Below are 23778 nucleotides of genomic sequence, written 5' to 3'. Positions count from 1 at the left end.
TTGGACCCTTTTCAAACCTGCAGAATCACATTACATTAAGTGGGGCCAAAATTACCACGTGATTTATAATCTCATTAAAGCTTGAGAGGCAATGCTTAACTTAGTGGTTATCAGCCCAGGCTTCCCATTAGGATCAAATGGCCAATTTGCAGAAATCTCTTGTGCCCTCCCCATGGCTTCTGTTTATCATTCTTGGTGGAAGCATCTATCACATTTTAATGAAGGGCCTCATGTGACTCTAAGGTTAGGCCAGAATCAGGTATGAGGCCCTCAAAATACATTCATGAGAGTTAAGCTCCACCTTTGGACTAAAGGGTGGTCACAGGGCCAGTTCTGTTTGGGTTTAGTAGGGACAGGTCAGTGTGGTGCATATTTCCATTAAGGTAGCAGAAATTGCTAGTATCTGTGGCAGGGGAGGGCACCTGAGGACTGGAAAGGAGAAACTTATACTTTCATCTTCATGGAGCATCTCATTTTTCCTGAACCTCTTCTGTTTTAAAGGACAGAAATGGGTGGACTTTTTCTGTCTTTTTCTGCTAGTTGATGTCATGCTAGCAGGTAAACACCTTTAAAAGCATATCCTTCAGATGCAGGTTTAATTTGTCCAGAAAATCTCATCTGAGAAGGAATTCCAGAGAAGGGGAAAAAGAAAAAAAAAGGCTTTTCTTCAGGTAAACCTGTGTCAGATGAAGACCTGTGTCCACTCTGCCTCCTGGACTGCCATGCGTTTAGTACTTGCAAACCTTTACTTTTCTACTTGTATTTTTCCTCCCTAATAAGTTTGATTTAACTACTTGTTAAAATTCTTATGATAGTCAAGGGTCTCTGAAAAATATTTCTTTCCTATATTCCAGAGCCATCTCTGCATTCTCTACATCATAGCTTCTTATATGTCACGCAGGATTCTCAGCAAGGATTTATGATCTGCAATATTAAAAATGTTCCTTTTGTGGCTATTGAACATGGAAAGATGTGGATACTGAAGATTTCTATTGGGGAAAAGTGTGGTCTTTAGTAAAGATGGAGAACATGTAATGTTGAGGCTCCATCTGTGTGTTCCATTAGCTCTATGCAGAACAGGATTAAGAAAATGCTCATTAAAATGGGATGGCATTTATTACCCAGAAAGTTCTGAAAAAACTTATCAGGAGATACCTGTTTTCTAGGGTGCTAAATGAAGCCTATTTAAAATTACTAGTAAAAATTACAGAACATAGGAGTTATCTGGATGTTGAAGTTTGCATAAAACTCATGTTTCTTTATGGTTAAATTCAGACTGTAATTTAGTTTTTTTGGGAAGTATATTTCAACAGTGATTCTGTGTTCTCCTGTGTGCATTAGCACATCGTAAAAATTTGTCCTCGTGCAGTTAATGGTTAATGATTCACTTGCTGAATTAGCTCTCTGACAGATTTTTTTCACCATAGGGTTAATTATTTTTCTCTTCATTATTAAGTATGTTTATGCAGCTGATGTGCATAAAGCATCACATTTAATCTGGTGGCTGTCCTTTTTTCTTATTTTTTTCTACATATTTCTCTTTGGAAAATGAAGGCTTTTATCTTTGCTTACAGGCTAAAAAATCTGGGAAAAACACAGGCTCTTCCACTTACTGGATGTTTGACAAAATATCCTTCTTGGGCCAAAAACATTGGCATTACTGGTGAGCTTCTTAGAAATTAAAAAAATCAGCCAAGTGCAGTGGCTCATGCCTGTAATCCCAGCACTTTGGGAGGCTGAGGCGGGCAGATCACGTGAGTTCGGGAGATCGAGACCAGCCTGGCCAACATAGAGAAAACCCCATCTCTACTAAAAATACAAAATTATCCAGGGATGTTGGTGCATGCCTGTAATCTCAGCTACTCGGGAGGCTGTGGCAGGAGATTCGCTCGAACCCGGGAGGCAGAGGTTGCGGTGAGCCAAGATCACATCACTGCACTTCAGCCTAGGCAACTAGATTGAAATTCCATCTCAAAACAAAATTTGAGAGGTGCCTTCTAACTCAACATGTCTTTTCCATCTGAAAAATATTCACGACTCATTCTGTATGATGTAAATATAGCACTCAAAAATGTACATGTTCATGCCCTTAATTTTATACTTTATTATATGGAAAAATATATGAAATGATGTTGTGGATGTTATGCTCCTCTTTTTTTCTTAGAGTTAGAGAATATATTAGAGAATATTTCTGTGTTGAAAATTATTTTATTGGATAATTTTAGTCCTATAAGTCAGAATCACTTCCCTTTACTCTCTCATTTCACCTTAAATCAAATTAAAAATTCTACCAATGGCGACTTGGTAAAAATATATGTGTGTGTGTGTGTGTGTGTGTGTGTGTGTGTGTGTGTGTTTCAGGAACCATTGCAATTTAGAGATGTGGCCATAGAATTCTCTCTGGAGGAATGGCATTGCCTGGACACTGCACAGTGGAATTTATATAGGGATGTGATATTAGAGAACTACAGACACCAAAGTCCCTTTGGTGCCCTGCGACATGCACAATAGCTATCTCTTCTGGCAATTGGAGATTGTTGAGGACACAAGCAATTAGCTATGAACTAAATCTTGGCCTCTACTATTGATAAGACCCCTCTTCATCCAAATTTTCCCAAATGTGTGTGCCACCCCAAAGGCATACTTACAGTCAGTATAGATAGTTCCTTCCTGGCAAAAGCATACTTACAGTCAGTATACCCTTGGCTTTGTAAATGTCCTAAAGCTTGGCTGAGTGCAAACAGTTCACATGTTTGGGCAGACCAATCTTTAGGCAGCCTTCCTGATTCTACTTCTTCAAGCGTCTCTCCATCAATCACTGAATACCTGTTATGTCTTTTCCTCTCAATCACCTGGGAAGACCCATCTATGAATAAGTGCCAACCTGTCTTGAAGGGAGTTTCTCCTAAGTCTGGTCGAACTTTTGTATGGTAGTCAATCAGATCTAAACATACATGCTCTCGTTTTAAGTTTGGATCCTCTGTTAAAAATCTTGCTGGATTAAGTGAATTATCAGTAGTAGTAGACTAATATTTTCTATTAGTCTAAATCTAGGTACGATATTCTCAATTAATATTAAATCATCTTTTTCCAGTAAAATAGCCGCATATTTTAAAATTATTGAGTCAGTGATCCACCTCCCTGCTTTCTGATTTATTATAGTTCTAACTTGGTGGGGCAGGCTTACTGTTAACTTTCCTCCAAAGGTTACCTTCCTACTTTCTTTGAGTAATACTGCTGTAGCTGCGATGGATTGGATACCCTGGGGCCACCTATGAGTGAGTGGGTCTAAGACCTTTGACAAGAAGGCCACGGGCTGTTGGCAGCCTCCATGTTCTTGGGTTAGCATTCCTAGGGCTACCCCATTATTTACATTAATGAAAAGGTGAAATGGCTTTTCTAGGGACGGTAGAGCTAGAACGGGGTGGCTATGAGTGTCCCTTTCAATTCCTCAATTTGCTGGATTTCTTGGGAAGTCTACAAGAAATTATCAGCCTTCCACTGGGCAAGTTTCTCATATAGAAGTTTACTCTTTCATGCATATGAGTCAAATCCATAAATGACAATATCCAATTCGTCCTAAAAATTTCCTGAGTTCTTATTTAGTTTGAGGCAAGGGTAGGGAAACAATTCTCTTTCAGGTCCTGTTTTTCATTTACCTGCACTGATTAGGCAGCCTAAGTATTTAGCTTCAGGTTCTACATACTGAATTTTCCCTTTTGAGACCAGCAACCCCTCACACTGCAAGTGATTGGGAATGTGTGTAGAGAAGTCACCTACCTCTTTTATGTCTTTACCAGATATAAGAAGGTCATCCACGTACTGAAGCAGACATATTTGTTTAGGGACTGTGACTTTTTCTAGTACTTATTCTAGGATCTGAACAAAGAGGTTGGGGGAGTCTATGAAACCCTGGGGCAAGACTGTCCATCAATATTGTTGTCTCTGCCCCAAATAGGGGTCTTCCCACTCAAAAGCAAATATATCTCAGCTATCATCAGACAAGGGGCATGCCCAGAAGGCGTCCTTCAAATCTATCATTGTAAACCATTGATGATCATATGGAATTTTGCTAAGAATGGTGTAAGGTTAGGAACGATGGGGTGAGTGATCTGGACTATTTGATTAATAGCTCTAAGGTCTTGCACCAATTGATATGATCCATCTGATTTCTTGACAGGCAGGATTGGGGTATTGTAAGGAGACACACAGGGTTCAAGAAGCCCATCTTTAACGAGACCCTCAATTACAGGCTTCAGCCCTACTCTGCCCTCTAAAAGAATGGGGTATTGCTTTCTCACTATTTCCCCAGGGGTTTTTAGTTTGATACGTATTGGAGGGGTTTGGAGTTTCCCTCTATTTCCTTCCTTTGACCAGACATCGGGATGAATATTATTTCTCATCCAAAGCAATGAATAAATGTAGTGAAGTGAGGACTCCTTTAGGGCCCACTTGAAGGCCTATGCCTAGCCTTAACATTAAGTCCCTTCCTAATAAATTAGTTCCCACTTCAGGAATTAATAAAAATTGAATATGGGTAAATCAACCTTGATATCTGACTTCTGTGCTTTCTAAAATTTTTTGCTTAAATCCTTCTTCTTTTACCCCAGAGACTAAAAGTTCTTCTGAAGAGCAGGTGAGACCAGGTGGAGGGAAGCAAACAGAGGAGCATGAAGCCCCTGAATCGACTAGAAAGGTGATAAATTCACATTTAGGTCCCACCTTCAAATTTATCAAGGGCTCCTGGTGGGACTCAAAAGAAGTGGGGCCCCTGACTCTCCTATTGTTCCTCAAAAGTCATGAGTGTGAGAGTTTCTCTCTCTCTGTCTAGTTCAGGACACTCCTTCTTGAAGTGGCGTGTTTTTCCACATTGGTAACATCTATCTTGTCCTTCTCCCTTCTCAGTCTTAGCATTCTCTGCCCTTGCCCCTCTATACTCCTTAGGGGGCTTATTAGTTGAGGACCTTGGCCCTCCAGATGGAGGCTTGGGTCCTCTTAAGACGGGTCTAGGCCCCTTATCATCTCTGGCACCTTGGAAGCCCTGCTGAGAGATATATGGATTTGAAGCCATCTGCTGGAAGGTAGATAACACAAGTTTTGTCTTTTGTTTTTGTTTTTCCTCTTCTCTTCTGACATATACCTTTTGAGCCTCCCTAAGCAGTTCACTCAGGGGACGGTCCTCCCAATTTTCTATTTTTTGTAGTTTTCTTGACATTTCTGGCCAACTTTTAGTAACAAAGTGAAGTTTTAACATTCCCTGTCCAAGGAGATTTTCCAGATCAAGACCTGCATATTGTCTCATTTGCTCCCTCAATGTATCTAAGAACTTAGCAGGTCCCTCATCTTTTTCCTGTTGAATATCAAATGCTTTAGAAAGATTCTGAGTTCGGGGTACTGATTCTCAAATTCTTTTTATTATCATCTCCCTTAGATCTTGCACGTTTTCTCAGTGATTTGCATTGTTATTGCCCCACTGAGGGTCGTGGGTGGGAAATTTATGGTCCACAGGAGGAACATTTTGACCGGGTGGGTGCTCACGTTCCCAAACCGCCATAGCAGCCCTCTATACTTCATTCGTTCCCTGAAAAGAGGGTGCCCAAGATGGACATCAACTCCGCCCAAGTGCGTATCTGAGGCCCTAAAAATTGATCAATTTGATCTGCTACTCCGTAAGGGTCATCCAGTAATGGCTTAAGCTCCTTTTTTTAAATTCCAGACCTCTGAACTAGTCGAGGGAGCATTTACAAAGCCAATAGCCCCCCCGCCTCGTGGTACCTCTCTTAAAGGAAAGAAAGTTGGATCTGGCTCTTCGGGTGTGGAGGGAAATGGAAAGTTTTGAATATCTTTTTTACATTGCTCTATTTCACGTTGAAGCCCCTTTAAAGAGGGATATTAAATAGGTTGGGAGGGGGCAGGCTGACAAGATGGTAATTCATAGTTGGGATTATAAGGAGGGAGGGCAATATGAGCAGAAGTACCACAAGCAGAGGATGGATCCACAGCAGCAGCTGGGGGAATAGAACAGGCTGGGGCACTGCCTGAAGCGTCTGGCAAGTAACCCGCAACCACAGCCGGAAGGGCGGCACAGGCTGGGGCGTAACCTGAAACCGCAACCTGAGGGACGGCACAGGCTGCGGTGTGGCCTGAAGCGGCTGGGGAGTAACTTGAAGCACAGCCGGAGGGATGGCACAGGCTGGGCGTAACCTGAAGTGGCTGGGGAGTAGAGTAACCTGAAACCGCAACTAGAGGGACGGGATTAGGGGCAGCCGGAAGAGTGAGGCAAACTGGGGAGGGACCTGAGACGCGAACCAGAGGGTCGGAATTAGGGGTGCTGAACGAAGGAAGATGATTTAGAGGATCCCACGTGTTAGGTGTGGGTTGTCTAGGCATGGGAACTTCTTCCCTTTTAGAAGGGTTGGCTTCTGACTTTCTCCCTCCGGAGTCTAAAGGGTAAAGAAGAACTGGTCCCTGATGCCAGCAGAGGGCGTAATTGATCTCTTCCTGGGAGACAGGGCTGTTATCATTAACATGTTCCATTAAGAGCTGACAAATCCGCTCCTCATTAGACCCAAATTTTGGCCAGAAAAGTGAGGGTTTAAGGATGGGTTCTCAAGCCCAAATAAAACAACAATATTTTGTCATCTGCTATTTTCGTTTATACTTGGTTCTCATTATCTTTCCAATACTTATCAGAAGGAATTTCATCACTCTGGAGACACTTTAATTTTCCTGTCTTGCTTGAAACATTCCCCATCTTAGGGATTATTTGGTGGGTGGGGGGGCCCAACCACTCCTGTTAGAGATTTCTACCCTCCCCCTTCCTGGAGGCTTACTGAGGCTTTGGGGAAAAGGCCCCAATCCAACCTGTCTGGGATTTCTACCCTCCCCGTTCCTCTTTGTCTACTCTGTTTGCTCCCACCTCTAGTTGATAGCACGAGACCGCAGAGAAGACTCACTCACTCCACACAACCACAGTACTTAGTCCCATTCACACACTCTCAACCTCCAAATTATCCCATCCACCCAGGATATATTTTGTCGCCTTCATGAAGTCTCCTACCTTATTCTGTGCACAAGAATTACCTAGTCCTCTTATTGCCGTGGTCTTGCAAGCCTCTCTTAACTGCTTTGCTGAGAATCCACATTTATTAATCACAACGGGTGTGTCTTGATCTCCCTCACCCTAGGGCCACTGTAACTAGACAGTAGGATGCATCCCCCCTGGGTGGGGTGACCAAAGGCCCCCTTTCTAAAGGAGAATATTTGAGCCGCAAAGTTGGGCGCCAGAACTGTTAGGAATAATGCTCAAAACCCTAAGGAAATTGAACACTCAAACAAAGGATTCTTAGCAAAGCAATTTTACTTCTGCCCAGAAGGATGCCTCCTTGTCCGGTTGCCATGAGAGCACACCTGAACAAAGGGGCATGAGAGACTTTATTCCTGACACAAGTCGTACTCCTCTACCTTTTCCCCATTGGCTGGGGTCGGGTCGCTAATCCCGGTTGGCTAAACATTTGACTTTTTTTTTTTTTTTTTTTTTTTTTTAGATAAGGTGAGCATGTAAAAGAAAATGGAAAGAAAGGGGAAGGGGTGTCTGTAATGAGCTAGAAAGCTAGTCCTCTTTCCAAATAAGGAAAGGAATGTGAGCTGGTAGTGATAACTTCTGGTACTGTGGTGTGCCTGGGTATCTAACAAAGGCAAAAAGGGAAAAAAAGGAGGAAAAATGGTGGGGGGTACTATGAATTAAAGAATAAAAGATTGATCAGATTATTTGAAGAGAAACCTCATCATATCCCACAAGGGTATATTCTTTCTCTTTTTTTGTAGAATGATTTTTAGTAATTTATTATTTGCATAAAAGAGTTTCAGGATCAGGCACGGTGGCTCACGCCTGTAATCCCATCACTTTGGGAGGCTGAGTCGGGTGGATCACGAGGTCAGGAGTTCAAGACCAGTCTGGCCAAGATAGTGAAACCATATGTCTGCTAAAATACAAAAAATTAGCCAGGCATTGTGGAGGGAGCCTGTAATTTAACTAATCAGTAGGCTGAGGCAGAGAATTGCTTGAACCAGAGAGGCGGACGTTGCAGTCAGCCAAGATCACACCACTGCACTCCAGCCTGGGAAACAGAGCGAGACTTTGTCTCAAAAAAAAAAGAAAAAACAGAGTTTCACATCCCATTTATTTGGAAAATCTTCAGAATTTGCTAATTTAGAAAAGAATTTCTTCAATATGTTTTATCTTAATCCAAACTTTCCACATTCCTGAGATGAGCTGTATTTTTCACTCTAAATTAGTGGTAATTCCAGAAATTTAGTGGCATAAAATATTGTTGGCCCTACCTGAAAATCTAATTGCCACCACCAATTTTTGATTCAGTAGTACCAGGTAGTAAGTAGAATTAAGAAACCTACAAATTGAAAGTATTTTCTAAATATTTAGAAATTTCTGTATAAATATGTATTTTGGTATTAACTTACTACAATATTTTATCACATCCTGTCTGCTTAGCCTGTTACTAGCTTGTAATTGGAGAATATGAGCAAGATTCATGTTATTTATTCTTAACGAAACAGGTATTGTTGTCTCTAAGCCAGACCTGATCACCTGTCTGGAGCAAGGAGAAAAACCTTTGACTATGAAGAGACATGAGATGATTGCCCAACCCTCAGGTAGGTGCGAGTGAAAATGAATACAACAGATGACACAGTTAAGAGGTCCCAAGGTCAAAGAGAAAGCCAGTCCTTAAAATGTGATTAGAGAAGCTGTGTTCCAAAGGAAATAGTTCCTGGGCAGCTGTTTTTTGTTTTTTAATTTTGCTCTCTCAAAGGGGTATCTTCTGTCTTATGCTTTTTTTGTTGTTGTTCTGGGATGAAGTTTTGCTCGTTAACCAGGCTGGAGTGCAATGGTATGATCTTGGCTCACCACAACCTCTGCCTCCCGGGTTCAAGCGATTCTCCTGCCTCAGCCTTCCCAGTAGCTGGAATTACAGGCATGCGCTACCATGCCTGGCTAATGTATTTTTAGTACAGAAGGGATTTCTCCATGTTGGTGAGGCTGGTCTTGAACTCCTGAAAACAGGTGACTTATCCGCCTCGGCCTCCCAAAGTGCTGGAATTACAGATGTGAGCCACCATGCCCAGCCCTGCCTTATGCTTGTAAATTCTCTAAGGATTCTACTTTTCTTTCGGTGAGCTTCCTTCAGGTTTACACTGAAAGCCAAATTCCTCTTCATGACATATAAGAGACTGCACAATCTGGCTTCTTTTTCATTGTTTTTGGGACTCACAAATATATGCATGATTTTAAGAAACTAAAACTATTTTTTAAGGTTTTTTTCGCATCAGATTTGAAATGTGTGAGAGTAGTTATTTCTGTTGCATTTTTCTGTTCATTTTTCTGCACAGTCCACTCTGTTATTACTATATAGTCTTGAGATATAATTTGAAATTATAAGTATGATATCCTTCTGCTTTGTTCCTTTTCCTCATGATTGCTTTGGCTATTCAAAGTTTATTTTAATTTCATGAAAATTTTAGAATTGTATTTTCCATTACTGTGAAAAAATACAACTGCAATTTAGATAAGAAGTTTCTTCAATCTATAGATCACTTTGGATAACATGGTGCTTTAATATTTATTCTTTCAATCCATAGACATAAAATATTTTAAAATTTATTTGGATCTTCTCTAATTTTTTACTGATTTTTTAATTGTAAAGACTTTTTACCTCCTTGGTTAATTTTTTTCTCAGAAATTTATTATTTAATGTTATAGTAAATAAGATTTTTTTCTTCCTCTATTTTTTTTTTTTTTTTCCTTTTGAGATGGAGTCTCGAACTGTCACCCAGGCTGGAATGCAGTGGCACAATCTGGGCTCACTGCAACCTCCACCTCCTGGTTTCAAGCAATTCTCTTGCCTCAGCCTACCAATTAGCAGAGATTGCCGGTGCCCACCACAACATCCAGCTAATTTTTATATTTTTAGTAGAGACAGGGTTTCACCTTTTTGGCCACGCTTGTCTCAAACTCCTGACATCAGATGATCCACCTTCCTCGGCCTCCCAAAATGCTGGTATTGCAGCCATGAGCCACCGCACCCAGCCTCTTTCTGTATTTTATCAGATAGTTTGTTTTAAGTGAAAGAAACCATACATATACTTCTATGTTACTTTTATATTTTGCTAATTTACTGAGTGCATTTATTAGACAGGCTTTAATATACTGCTTAGTTTTTTAAATATAAAATTGTATAATCTGCAAACAGCAACTTTTTACTCATTTTTCTTTAATTTCAATGGATTAAAATTTTTTTTGACTAATTCTTCTGCCACATACTTCCGGTGCTAGATTAAAATAGAAGCATTGACAATGGGCACAGTATAGTTTTGTATTGGTGTCTGAAGTTGATGGAGCAAACACCTCTTCAAGGTTTCTTACACTGATTTTAGAAGATAAAGATCTTCTTTTGTTGGTCCCTTAGGATGATGAGACACGCTCTGAATTTGTAGTGAATAGGGGTTGCAGCTTGGTCACAAGGCTGCTAGGACTGCTCTAGGGTCCATCTTTAGTTGGCTTGTTACAGGGGCTTGGGTAATTGTAATTCCCAGTTTATTTTTGGACAGACTGCAAATCTTTCAGGACTTTGCTCCATATGGCAGACATAAGGAATGTTTTTGAAGTTGGTTCTGCATATGGTGGGCCTTGTATCAGGATGTAGATGAGTATGGCTTTCAGTGAGTACCAGAGATTATTTTTTTCAAGTAACTCTGTAGCTTTCTATGTAGGCAGAACTGGCCATGAACTGTGGCTCAGGTAACTGAAACTGAGTCACTGAACCACTTCAGGGAACCCTGTAAAGGCCAAGGTCTGCAGGCCTGCCTAGATGGCCGTGAATGGGCACCTTCCTCCAGGTCTCTGGAATGGCAAGACCTCTGCCAGACTGTGGCTGGAGGAGTTTCGGATGATTACACGGTAAGTTCAGAATTCTTAGTGGGACCAAGTTGGGTGAACCCTATCCTGGTCTGCAGCCTAGAACAGGGGTCATATAGTTTTCCACCTGAATGAGGGCCTGCCTTCTGAATAGAACACTTCTCAACCTTAAGCTTTAACAGTTTCACAACTCCCTCCCTGGATCTCACATCTCATAGAGGCACTTATTTTGGAGATGACATCTTGCTACATAACCCAGGCTGGTCTCGAAATCCTGGCCTGAAGCTGTTCTCCATCATTAATGTACCATGTAGCTGTCATTACAAGTGTGAGCCATAATGCCTGGTTTTCTAATAAAGGCATTTATTTCTCTGAGACACTCTCTCATTCAGGCTGGAGTGCAGTGGTGCCATCTCACCTCCCTGCAACCTCTGCCTCCCGGGTTTAAACAATTCTCCTGCCTCAGCCTCCTGAGTAGCTAGGATTACAGACGTGTGCCACCATGACTGCCTATTTTTTTGGTATTTTTGTAGAGACAGGGTTTCACCATGTTTGCCATGCTGGTCTCAAACTCCTGACCTCCTGATCTGCCCGTCTCAGCCTCCCAAAGTGCTGGGATTAAAGGCATCAGCCACTGTGCCCAGCCAATAAAGGCATTTTTGTCAGGGATGGCTGATGTTTTTTGCTGTAAGGGGATATAAAACTAGGGAACTTTTAACCTTTCATCTTAACTGATGTCACTCTCCCTCTACATTTTGACTATTTTCTATTTCAAATTTGTCTGTAATTTTAGATTTATTTATGACAATATGCTAGAATTTGCATGTTATGCATGAAGTAAATTACATAATTAGTAGGCACTCCATATTTACCAAAATAATTACTTATAAATTTAAGTTTGCTGCAGGCAAAAAGGAATTACAGGGTTTTCATCTACTTTCTTCAGCCTATATCTGAAGAATAAAATAGTTTATTTCCTAATATTTTCTTTCACGTATCAAAGTGCCTAATCCTATTCTTCAAAGTATATATTTATATTTTCTATGTTTAACAATTTAAGTCTATTCTTTGCTTCTAAATTTGGATTTCAGCAGTTTCATTTTGTGTGAGAATAGCATATATTTTAAACATAACAAGTAACCCTAGTTTCTTTTAAATGCTTATTTATTAAAAACTTCTCTTTAGAATCTTCTATTTATAATTTTTTGGGAAAAAAAAAAAGGTTTTGGCCGGGTGCAGTGGCTCACGCCTGTAATCCCAGCACTTTGGGAGGCCAAGGCGGGTGGATCATGAGGTCAGGAGATCAAGACCATCCTGGCTAACACGGCGAAACCCCGTCTCTACTAAAAATACAAAAAATTAGCTGGGCGTGGTGGCGGGCGCCTGTAGTCCCAGCTACTCGGAAGGCTGAGGCAGGAGAACAGCGTGAACCCGGGATGCGGAGCTTGCAGTGAGCCAAGATCGCACCACTGCACTCCACCCCACCCTGGGCAACAGAGAGAGACTCCGTGAAAGTTTTCTGCTGCTTTTGTTATCTACATAAACAAAGATATCACCTGCAAATAATGAACTAATTTCCAGTTTTATTCATTACAAATATTAACATTTTTTTCTGGCATATTTTTCCTTTATGCACCATTTTATACATTCACACACACATAGGACAATAAAAATATATCTAATTATTTAATTTTGGTTGAATTTCCATTAAAATAAGTGTTAACTATGATTATTTGTTTTCTGTTTGAAGAGGGCTTTTATTGTTGTACTCAAGAGCGTTGTTTCTGGAGACAAAGCTGCCTGTACTTTAATAGACAGATTCTGAAAAAAATTTGAAACATAAGCCATAAAATTTTATATTAATAAATTCAAGACAAAGCAGAAAGCATAGATTTGCTTTCAGCATTCTCAAGGAGCTTAGTTTTTATTAGCCACCTTATTAAAATAATTTGTTTTGTTCCAATAATTGTTCTTTTCTTCTGAAAATACGTACAATCTCATGCTCACACAAACACACTCCATAAGTTTCTTACACCTAAGGTTTATCTTCAGAGTAATATGTGTATATTTAACTGATGTAAATTAACACTAAAAGTCTACATTTGCAGGCAAAGACCACATGTTCAAAGAAAACCATATAACAAACATTTATTAATAAGTTTTCAGTATATGTATGATTTCTGTTTCTTTTTTTCTTGAGATTGAGTCTGTCGCCCAGGCTGGAGTGAAGTGGTGCAATCTCAGCTCACTGCAACCTCCAGCTCCCAGTTACAAGTGAATCTCCTGCCTCAGCCTCCAAACATGCGCCACAATGCCCAACTATATTTTGTATTTTTAGTAGAGGAGGTTTCACCACGTTGGCCAGGCTAGTCTTGAACTCCTGACCGCAGGCAATCCACCTGCCTTGTCCTCCCAAAGTACTGGGATTACAGGCATGAGCCACTGGGCCTGGCTGTATTTTATTTATATTTCTGTATAATTTTTATTATGATCATAAAAATAACCCTGTAGTCAATAACAATTTATTGTACATTTTAAAATAACTAAAAGTATATAATTAATTACACTGTTTTTAATACAAAGGATAAATGCTAGAGGTGATAGATACTTTATTTACCCTAATGTAGTTACTAAATATTGTAGGCCTGAATCAAAATATGCCATATAAAGCATAAATATATATACTATATACTCACAAATACTAATAATAGATTTCAGTAAGAAAAGAGAATAAAAATTTAACCTATGGGAACAATATTCTTAAATTCATTTGCTGTTTAAAGCCACTGGCAAAGTGATTACTAGAGACATTATTCCATTATGTACCAAATAGTATACTGCTACCATCTTTTACCTACACCTTTGAGTAAGGTGGGATAGGTTAGTGGCATAATAATGCTTCATTAAATGCACAATAGTCTTAACATGGTAAAAAACATAAAATTAAATTCACACATAATCTAACAATTTTTAAATGTACTGCATTTTATTACATAAAAGTACAATAAGTAAAATATATGAATTTAGTTTAATATACTTTTATCTATAATTATTTCTTGCACTATAATGTAGAAAAGTATTACTCTGAACACCTACCTTATACATTACTTCATATAGGTTAACTACAAAGAGCCTCTCCACTTATATTTTCATCATGCATCTTATATTTTAATGTCCTTACTTTTATAGAAAAGGCCATAAATGCCCAATTAATAAAAAACTATCTCTAATATCTCTGATGCAGCAAAAATTGATCACATGCTTTCACATGTGAATACAGTAAGAATAAAATAACAGCATAAAGTAATTTGAAAGCTGTATTACATCATTATCCACTTTTCAGAAAAATTTTTTTAAGGAAACAAATATACTTTTTTTTTTGAGATGGAGTCTTGCTCTGTTGCCCAGGCTGGACAATGGTGCAACCTCGGCTCACTGCAACCTCCGCCTCCCAGGTTCAAGCAATTCCAATTCTCTGCCTGAGCCTCCCAAGCAGCTGGGATTATACGCGCCCGCCACCATGCATGGCTAATTTTTGTATTTTTAGTACAGACAGGGTTTCACCATCTTGGCCAAGATGGTCTTGAACTCCTGACCTCATGATCCACCTGCCTTGGCCTCCCAAAGTGTTGGGATTACAGGCATGAGCCACCACACGCAGCTGGAACAAGTATACTTTTAATGTAATTACAATGCTTCCAAAAATCTGCTTTTAAAGTTATACACAAATAAATTTTTTTTTTTTTTTTTTCCTGGAGACAGTTTCGCTCTTATTGCCCAGGCTGGAGTGTAATAATCTCGACTCACCACAACCTCTGCCTCCAGGGTTCAAGCCTCCTGAGTAGCTGGGATTACAGGCATGTGCCACCACGCATGGCTAATTTTATATTTTCAGTAGAGACTGGGTTTCTCCGTTTTGGTCAGTCTGATCTCAAACTCCCAATATCAGGTGATCCTCCCACCTTGGCCTCCCAAAGTGCTGGGATTACAGGCATGAGCCACTGTGCCCAGCCACAAATAATTTATCTAAGAAGTGTTTCCAAACTCATTATATTTGCAGGAATCTTCTTCAATATACATTCCCTGATGTTGCACAAAGCTTGGCAACCGCTTTAGGGTTTCCTTCTAATACAAAATGCGGGCAATAAGATCTGTAATACAAGCAAAGGTACTACAAACCTCTTTATATTTGTAATGCTTGTCTTCAGAATCAATACTCTTCTTCACCTTAAAGGCTTATATTTTCTGAAAGATTTTTTTCACAGTAATTGCTCTTTTATTTTTATTAACTATGAACCTTCTTCTGTTGAGTAAGATGTCATGGGCATTAATGGCTTTTCCATATTCTTTATATTTGTACAATTTTTCTCAAGGATAATAGCTTTCCTGTGAAATATGGTGTAAGCACTGATTAAAAGTTTTGCCACATTCTTCATACTTGTAGGTATTTTGGAAGTATGAATTACCTTACCTACAATAAAGTGTGGCAACCATATAAAGGCTTTGTCACATTTCATACATTTCTATGGTGTAGTATAATTTTTTTTATGCATAGAAAAGTTGGAGGTGTTGGGAAAAGCACTGTCGCATCTTTCAGGTTTGTAAAGGTCCTCTTCACCATGAATTATCGCCATGTCTCTTAAGAATTAAGAGCTTGTGGCTGGGAATTGAGGCTCATGCCTGTCATCCCAGCACTTTAGGAAGCTGAGGCGAGTGGATCACCTGAGGTCAGGAGTTTAAGACCAGCCTGGCAAATATGGCAAAAGCCCATCTCTACTAAAAATACAAAAATTAGCTGGGAATGGTGGTGGCACCTGTAATCCCAGCTACTCGGGAGGCTGAGGCAGGAGAGTGGCTTGAACCCAGGAGGCAGAGGTCACAGTAAGCCCAGATCGTGCCATTGCACTCCAGCCCGGGTCACAAGAGTGAAACTGCATCTCAAAAAATAAATAAATAAATAAATAAATAAAAATAAAAGAATTGAGAACTTGTTACAGGCTTGCCACATTCATCACACTTGTAGGGTTTCTGTCCAGTATGAATTATGTGTAATAAGGGTTGAGAACTTCCTTAAAAAGCTTTGTCAGCCAGGCACAGTGGCTCATGCCTGTAACCCCAACACTTCGGGAGGCCAAAGCAGGCAAACCACCTGAGGTTAGGAGATTGACACCAGCCTGACCAACATGGAGAAACCCCATCTCTACTAAAAATACAAAATTAGCCAGGTGTGGTGGTGCAGCCCTGTAATCCTAGCTACTAAGGAGAGTTACTTGAACCCAGAAGGTGGAGGTTGTGGTGAGTCAAAATTATGCCATTGCACTCCAGCCTGGGAAACAACAGCAAAATTGCCTCTCAAAAAAATAATAATAATAACAAAATAATCCTTTGTCACGTTCTTGGTTTCTGTCCAATATGAATTCTCTTATGTTTATTAAGGTCTGAGGACCAGTTAAAAGCTTTGCCACATTCTTTACATTTGTAAGGTTTCTCTCCAGTATGAGTTGTCTTATGTTCAGTTAGATTTGAGGATGTAGTATACGCTTTGCCACATTCTTCACATTTGTAGGGTTTCTCTCCAGTATGAGTTCTCCTATGTTTATGGAGGCCTGCAGACCATGTAAAGGCTTTGCCACATTCTTCACATTTGTATGGTTTCTCTCCAGTATGAATTATCTTATGCATAGTAAGGTGTGAGGAACGGGTGAAGGCTTTGCCACATTCTTCACATTTGTAGGGTTTCTCTCCCGTATGAATCTTCTCATGTTTACTAAGGATCGAGGATGAAATAAAGGCTTTGCCACATTTATCACACTTGTATGGTTTCTCTCCAGTATGAATTTTCTTATGTGAAGAAAGAGTTGCAGGATGGTTAAAAGCTTTGTCACATTCTTTACATTTGTAGGGTTGCTCTCCAGTATGGATTATCTTATGTGTAGTAAGGGTATAGGGGTACATAAAGGCTTTGCCACATTCTTCACAAATGTAGGGTTTCTCTCCAGTATGAATTTTCTTATGTGTAGTAAAGCTAGAGAAGTACTTAAAGACTTTGCCACATTCTTCACATTTGTAGGGTTGCTCTCTAGTATGAGTTATCTTATGTGTAGTAAGGTGTGAGGACTGGTTGAAGGCTTTGCCACATTCTTCACATTTGTATGGTTTCTCTCCAGTATCAATTTTTTTATGTGTAGTATGGGTTGAGGACTGGTTAAAAGCTTTGTCACCTTCTATATATTTCAAAGGTTTTTTTTCAGTATGTCTTCTTTTATGTCTCTTTGAATTTGAAAATTGATGAAAGACTTTCACATATTTACCACATTGAAATATTTTGCTCTGGGTAGTTGTCAAACATTGGTTAAGTCCATTATAATCTCTTTTGTGTAACTTACACTCATCCACACTTTCACAGCCTTTTTTAAAGTGTAAATTGCCATGTCCACATTTTTCAAATTTTCTCACTATCACTTTTTGGTAAGAATCTTTTATTTTCTGCTCTGGCCAAAGGTCTTGGGCAAAATGAGAACACATAACTGAAAGAAACAATAAAAACACATTACTTCAATTGCTAGACTCAGATAAATATACTTTACAAATCTAACCTATAAAATTATACAAACTACATATAGCAAAATGCCACAAGCTGTAATTTCTTCATGGACATATAAAGGTAACAAAAACATACTGACCAAAATACATTTGTAAAAAATTTATAAATGACTTTTAAGTGTGTGAAAGTCCCTAGGTGAGCACAATGCAGTCACATAGAAGATAAAGAAAAGTCTGTTACTTATATGCAACAGCTCTTCCTGCTCTCCAGTATAACATTGTGCCTTTAAAAGTAAATTGCCAACCTAGTGCAGTGGCTCATGCCTGTAATACCAGCACTTTCAGAGGCTGAGGTGGGTGAATCACTTGAGGTCAGGAGTTCAAGGCCATCCTGGCCAAGATGGTGAAATCCCATCTCTACTAAAATTACAAAAAGTTAGCCAGTCATGGTCATGGGCCGCTGTAATTCCAACTGCTCAGGAGGCTGAGGCATGAGAATTTCTTGAACCCAGGAGACGGAGGTTGCAGTAAGCCAAGATTGCACCACTGCACTCCGGCCTGGGCGACAGAGCGAGACTTCATCTCAAAAAAAAAAATTTTTTTTTAAAGTAAATTGCCAACAAGGCATGATAGCTCATGCCTGTAATTCCAGAAATTTGTGAGGGCAAAGCATGAGGATCACCTGAGGTCAGGAGTTGGAGACCAGCCTGACCAACATGGTAAAACCCCATCTCTACTAAAATACAAACAAATTAGCCAGGCGTGGTTACAGTTACCTGTAATCCTATTTGGGAGGCTGAGGCAGGAGAATTGCTTCAACTGTGGAGGCAGAGAATGTAGTGAGCCAAGATCATGCCACTGCACTTGAGACTAGGTAACAGAATGAGACTCTGTCTCACACATACACACAAAAATGTAAATTGCCAACTCCTGGTTTCCTTTTTAAAAAACAAGAAACATTGGCACATACGTCTTTATTTCTGTCTTCTAGGGGCTTTTTTAGACACCAGATAATGTGTCCCATGACATAAAATGCTAAAAAAAAATGGTGATATACATTGGAATGACAGTTTGAGTTTGCTGAGTCTAAAGGTAAATTATAGAGAAGCAGAGAAACTGCAAACAGGGAATGGGTATAGCAAGTGATTACTGACTATTAAGAAGAAATACGAATAAGCTGATTTAACTAAACAATAAACACAAAATTTTAGACAAGACTCATCCTAAAAACATGTTTGAAAAATTCCCAGAATCTCTAGCCAAGACAATTGATTTCATACTACGCCAGGACAAAGCTATATTATAAAGATTGTAACAGATAGCTTTTTGTTAATTTCCAAATCTCTATCAAAGATTATAATGTATACCAAATATTAGAACATGGCCCCATCAAAAAAATTATAAACTTTTCAAAAGCAACCATAAAAAGTATACAAAGTAATTTTTAAAATTCCAAATGAATTGAACATCCCACTGTTGGTGGCTCATTCCTGTAATCCCAACACACTGGAAGATCAAAGTGGGAAAATACATGAGGTCAGAAGTTTGAGACCAGCCTGGCCAACATGGTGAAACCCTGTATCTACTAAAAATACAAAAATTAGCTGGGCATGGTGACATGTGCCTGTAATCCCAGCTACTTGTAAGGCTGACACAGGAGAATTGCTTGAATCCGGGCGGGAAACGTTGCAGTGAGTGGAGATTGTACCACTGTACTGCGGCCTGGGAAACAGAGCAACACTGTCTCAAAAATAAAATTAAAAAGGTTGGGTGCGGTGGCTGATGCCTGTAAACCCAGCACTTTAGGAGGCTGAGGTGGGTGGATCATTTGAGGTCAGCAGTTCAAGATCAGCCTGGCTGAGATCACGCCACTGCACTCCAGCCTCGGTGACAGAAAAAGACTCTGTATAAGAAAAAAACAGAAACCCAGACAACTACTGAAGATCAGAAAAATGAGAATAAAAAGAAATACTAAAATACCAAAAAACCGAAAATTGTGGATATAAAAAATATAAAAAACTGAAAAATTTATTAAAAGAAAATATGATGTAAACATGAAAAAGCTGAATGAACAAACTTAGATACACACAAATATATTTATAACAAACACATATATAAGCAAAATTTCAAAAATCACATATAAGAATAGAATTTTGGGTGCTGCAAGATAAAAATGATGTTCCATTTATAAGCATAGTCTCATGAGATAACCAGAGAATTTTTTTTTTTTTAGACAGAGTTTCAATCTTGTTGCCCAAGCTGGAGTGCAATGATGCAATCTTGGCTCACTGCAACCTCCGCCTCCCGGGTTCAAGGGATTCTCCTGCCTCAGCGTCCTGAGTAGCTGGGATTACAGGCATGCGCCACCATGCCTGGCTACTTTTTTGTATTTTCAGTACAAACAGGGTTTCACCATGTTAGCCTGGCTGGTCTCAAACTTCTGACCTCAGGTGGTCTGCCCGCCTCAGTCTCCCAAAGTGCTGGGATTATAGACGTGAGCCACCACAACCGGCACCAGTCAATTTATTTAAAACATTCTTGCACGTCAGAAAAAAACTGTGATATTGCTAAAGTTATAATAATTTTTTTAAAAAGCTGTCAAATGCAATAATGCCATCAGCAAAATTGTACTACCAAATAAAACAAGTGCTTCCAAAATAACCAAATCCTGAGAAAGTATATTGGCACTGCATACACCATACACATCAAAGATGCTAAAAGGAGTTTCTTCCACTGAAAATAACATAATGCAAGAAAACAACAGATAATCTATGAAAATACATAACTTTCTGGAAAAGATATCCACATACACAAAAATGGAATTTCTTAACATTATCATAATGGTACAGAAAACATTTTTAATTACTCTCTAAATTTAAAAGATAAAAGTATAGAAATTATTGTTAACATCTGTTAATAAATATACAACATAAAAAATATAATTAGCAAAATCAGTAACAAAGTTGAAGGCAAATGTAATGATTTCAGTATATAACTGAAGTTAATTTTTTTACCACATTCAAATATATTGTTGGATCTTTTAGGTTTTATGTAATCCCCCATGTTACCACTAAGATAATAGCTGTATAGATACACAAAAGAAAATAAGAAACTGAAAGCATATCAATACAAAAAATTTAAAAAACACAAAAAAGACAGAAAATGAGTGAAAAAGATAGAAGAATCAAATAAAACAATTAATAAAAATAAGTGTTTTTCTATTGCAGAAAACGATTTAAATATATATATAATCATCTTTCCAATCAAAAGACATACTTTTTTTTTATTTTTTGAGACGGAGTTTCGCTCTGTTGTCCAGGCTGGAGTACAGTGGTGTGACCTTGGCTCACTGCAACGTCCGCCTTCTAGGTTCAAGCAATTCTCCTGCTTCAGCCTCCTGAGGAGCTGGGATTATAGGCACCTGCCAGCATGCCCGGATAATGTTTGTATTTTTTAGTAGAGACAGCGTTTCACCATGTTTGCCAGGCTGCTCTCGAACTCCTGACCTTCTGATTCACCCACCTCGGCCTCCCAAAGTGCTGAGAACACAGGCATGAGCCGCCGTGCCTGGTGGAGGTTACAGTGAGCCAAGATTACACCACTGCACTCCATCATGGGCAATAGAGTGAGACTCAGTTTCAAAAAAAAAAAAAAAGATGGTACATAAAAACTTTAAAGTTTTTTAATAAAATATAAGAAATATGTAAATCTGCATAAATCTGTTAATAGATACACCATACAAAATAATTTTTATATCAGTAACAAACCATAAAATATAGAGGCATAGTTTTTGTATTCAATTGAAGTTACGAGATTGAAACATATTGTTTTAACTTTAAGATGTATGTAATCTCCAGTTTTCAAGATGATTACAAAGATAATATTTATAGAAAGTATGCAAAAGAAGATAAAAAGTAATGAAAGCATGCCAGTACAAAATAAAATGAAAATTAAGAAAGTAAAACAGGAGATGAGAAAAATATAACTACTAGAAACACATAAAACAATAACAATCTAACTGCTAATGACAACTTCATTTCTTTATTCATTGTAAATATAAATTAATTATACTACTTAATAAAATCAAATGTAATCTTAGGACTTTGGAAGGCCAAGGTAGGCTCATCACTTGATCCCATGAGTTCAAGACCAGCCTGGGCAACATGGCAAAACTCTGTCTCTACAAAAAATACAAAAAACATAGATGGCTATGATGACACATACTTGTAACCCAGCTGTTTGAGAGGCTAAAATGAGAGGATCATCTGAGTTTTGGAGGTTCTGGCATCAGTGAATCATGCAAATCAGCCTGGTTGACAGAGTGAGACCCTATCTCAAAGTTAAATGAGGCCAGGCGTGGTGGCTGATGCCTGTAATCCCAGCACTTTGGGAGGCAGAGGCGGGCAGATCACCTGAGGTCAGGAGTTTAAGACAAGCCTGGCCATCATGGTGGAATCCCATCTCTACCTAAAATACAAAAAAATTAGCTGGGCATGGTGACAGGTGCCTGTAATCCCAGCTACTTGGGAGGCTGACAAAGAAGAATCGCTTGAACTTGGGAGGCAGAGGTTGCAGTGAGCTCACGCCATTGCACTCCAGCTTGGGCAACAAAAGTGAAACTCCGTCTCAAAATAAATACATAAATAAATATATACATATGAAGAAAAAGCTATAGAATGCCTCAGTGGTTTATTTAAAAGCATACAGTATGCTGCCTACAAGAGACTCATTGTAGCATTGAGTCAAATAGGCTGAAAGTAACAGAAGGAAAAAAATGTGTATATCATAAAAATAGTAACCACAATTGAGTGAGGTGGTCATAATTATATTAGACATAATATGCTATAGGTCAAGTACTACCATTAGACAAAGAATGATATTATATTATGGTAAAGTGAGTTAATTTACCAGGAATCGGTAACTATATTATTTATCTATCTATATGTATATGTGTGTATAACATCAGGGCTCCAAAATATATAAAACAAATATTGACAAAAGTGAAGCAAGACATACATAGCAACATAAAAACTGTAGACATCAAGACCCCATTTGCAATAATAAATAGAAAATTCAGAGAAAAAATGAGAAACAGACAACTTATGCAACATTATAGACCATATTATTTTGCATACAGAGGAATACTTGAGACTGCATAATTTCTTTTTCTTTTTTTCTTTGTTTTTGAGACAGAGTCCTGCTCTGTTGCCCAGGCTGGAGTACAGTGGCGCAATCTCAGCTCACTACAAGCTCCGCCTCCCAGGTTCATGCCATTCTCCTGCCTCAGCCTCCCGAGTAGCTGGGACTACAGGCGCCCACCACCATGCCCGGCTAATTTTTTTATATTTTTAATAGAGACGGGGTTTCACCGTCTTAGCCAGGATAGTCTCGATCTCCTGACCTCGTGATCCACCCACCTGGGCCTCCCAAAATGCTGGGATTACAGGTGTGAGCCACCGCCCCCAGCCGAGTGCATAATTTTTTTTTTTTTTTTTTTGAAGCAATCTCGCTGTCGCCCAGGCTGGAGTGCAGTAGAGCAATCTCAGCTCACTGCAAGCTCCGCCTCCCAGATTCACGCCACTCTCCTGCCTCAGCCTCCCAAGTAGCTGGGACTACAGGTGCCCACCAGCACGCCTGGCTTTTTGTATTTTTGGTAGAGACGGGGTTTCACCATGTTAGCCAGGATGGTCTCGATCTCCTGACCTCATGATCCACCTGCCTCGGCCTCCCAAAGTGCAGGGATTACAGGCATGAGCCACCGTGCCCAGCCAAGTGCATAATTTTTAAAGAAAAATAATTTATGTGGCTCACAGTTTGACAGACTATAAGAAGTGTGTGCTAGCATCTGCTTCTGGTGAGGATCTCAGGAAACTTACAATCATGGTGGAAGGTAAAGAGTAATTGGACATACTATATGTTAATGAAACAGAGCAAGTGTGAGGTGAAGGATCCAGGTTCTTTTAATGAACCAGCTCTCATTTGAATTAATAGAGTGTAAAGTTTTGGTTACCAAGAGGATGTACCATGCCATTCATGAGAAATTTGCCTCCATGACACAAACATGTCCCACCAGGTCCCACATCCAACATGGAAGATTTATTTTGCAGCATGAGGTCTGGAGAACATGAACATGGAAACCATATTATAGACCAACTAGGCTTCACAGACACAAGTACTGACTGGGTGCAGTGGCTCTTGCCTATAATCCTAACACTTTGGGAGACCTAGGTAAGAGGATCCATTAGGGCCAAAAGTTTGAGACCAGCCTGGACAACATAATGAGATCCTAACACTGCAAACAA

At 39.3% G+C, this 23778-nt stretch overlaps 1 protein-coding gene across 2 annotated transcripts in view; it reads right to left on the bottom strand.

Annotated features, from left to right (window-relative positions):
- Positions 1-13898: 13898 nt before the first annotated feature.
- LOC455885 (zinc finger protein 486) overlaps positions 13899-23778 on the bottom strand; it is a 32686-nt gene continuing 22806 nt past the window's right edge. The window contains exon 4 of one of the 2 annotated variants that reach the window (XM_512535.9): positions 13899-17460. In XM_512535.9, coding sequence (XP_512535.5) covers positions 16322-17460 — 1139 coding nt within the window. In that variant the 3' untranslated portion in view covers positions 13899-16321. The remainder of the gene's footprint in view (positions 17461-23778) is intronic. The other variant, XM_024351792.3, reaches the window with a different exon arrangement.

Source organism: Pan troglodytes, chromosome 20, assembly GCF_028858775.2.
Source record: "Pan troglodytes isolate AG18354 chromosome 20, NHGRI_mPanTro3-v2.0_pri, whole genome shotgun sequence".
Classification (NCBI taxonomy): Eukaryota; Metazoa; Chordata; class Mammalia; order Primates; family Hominidae; genus Pan; species Pan troglodytes.
This window is presented reverse-complemented; position numbering and strand designations above follow the sequence as displayed.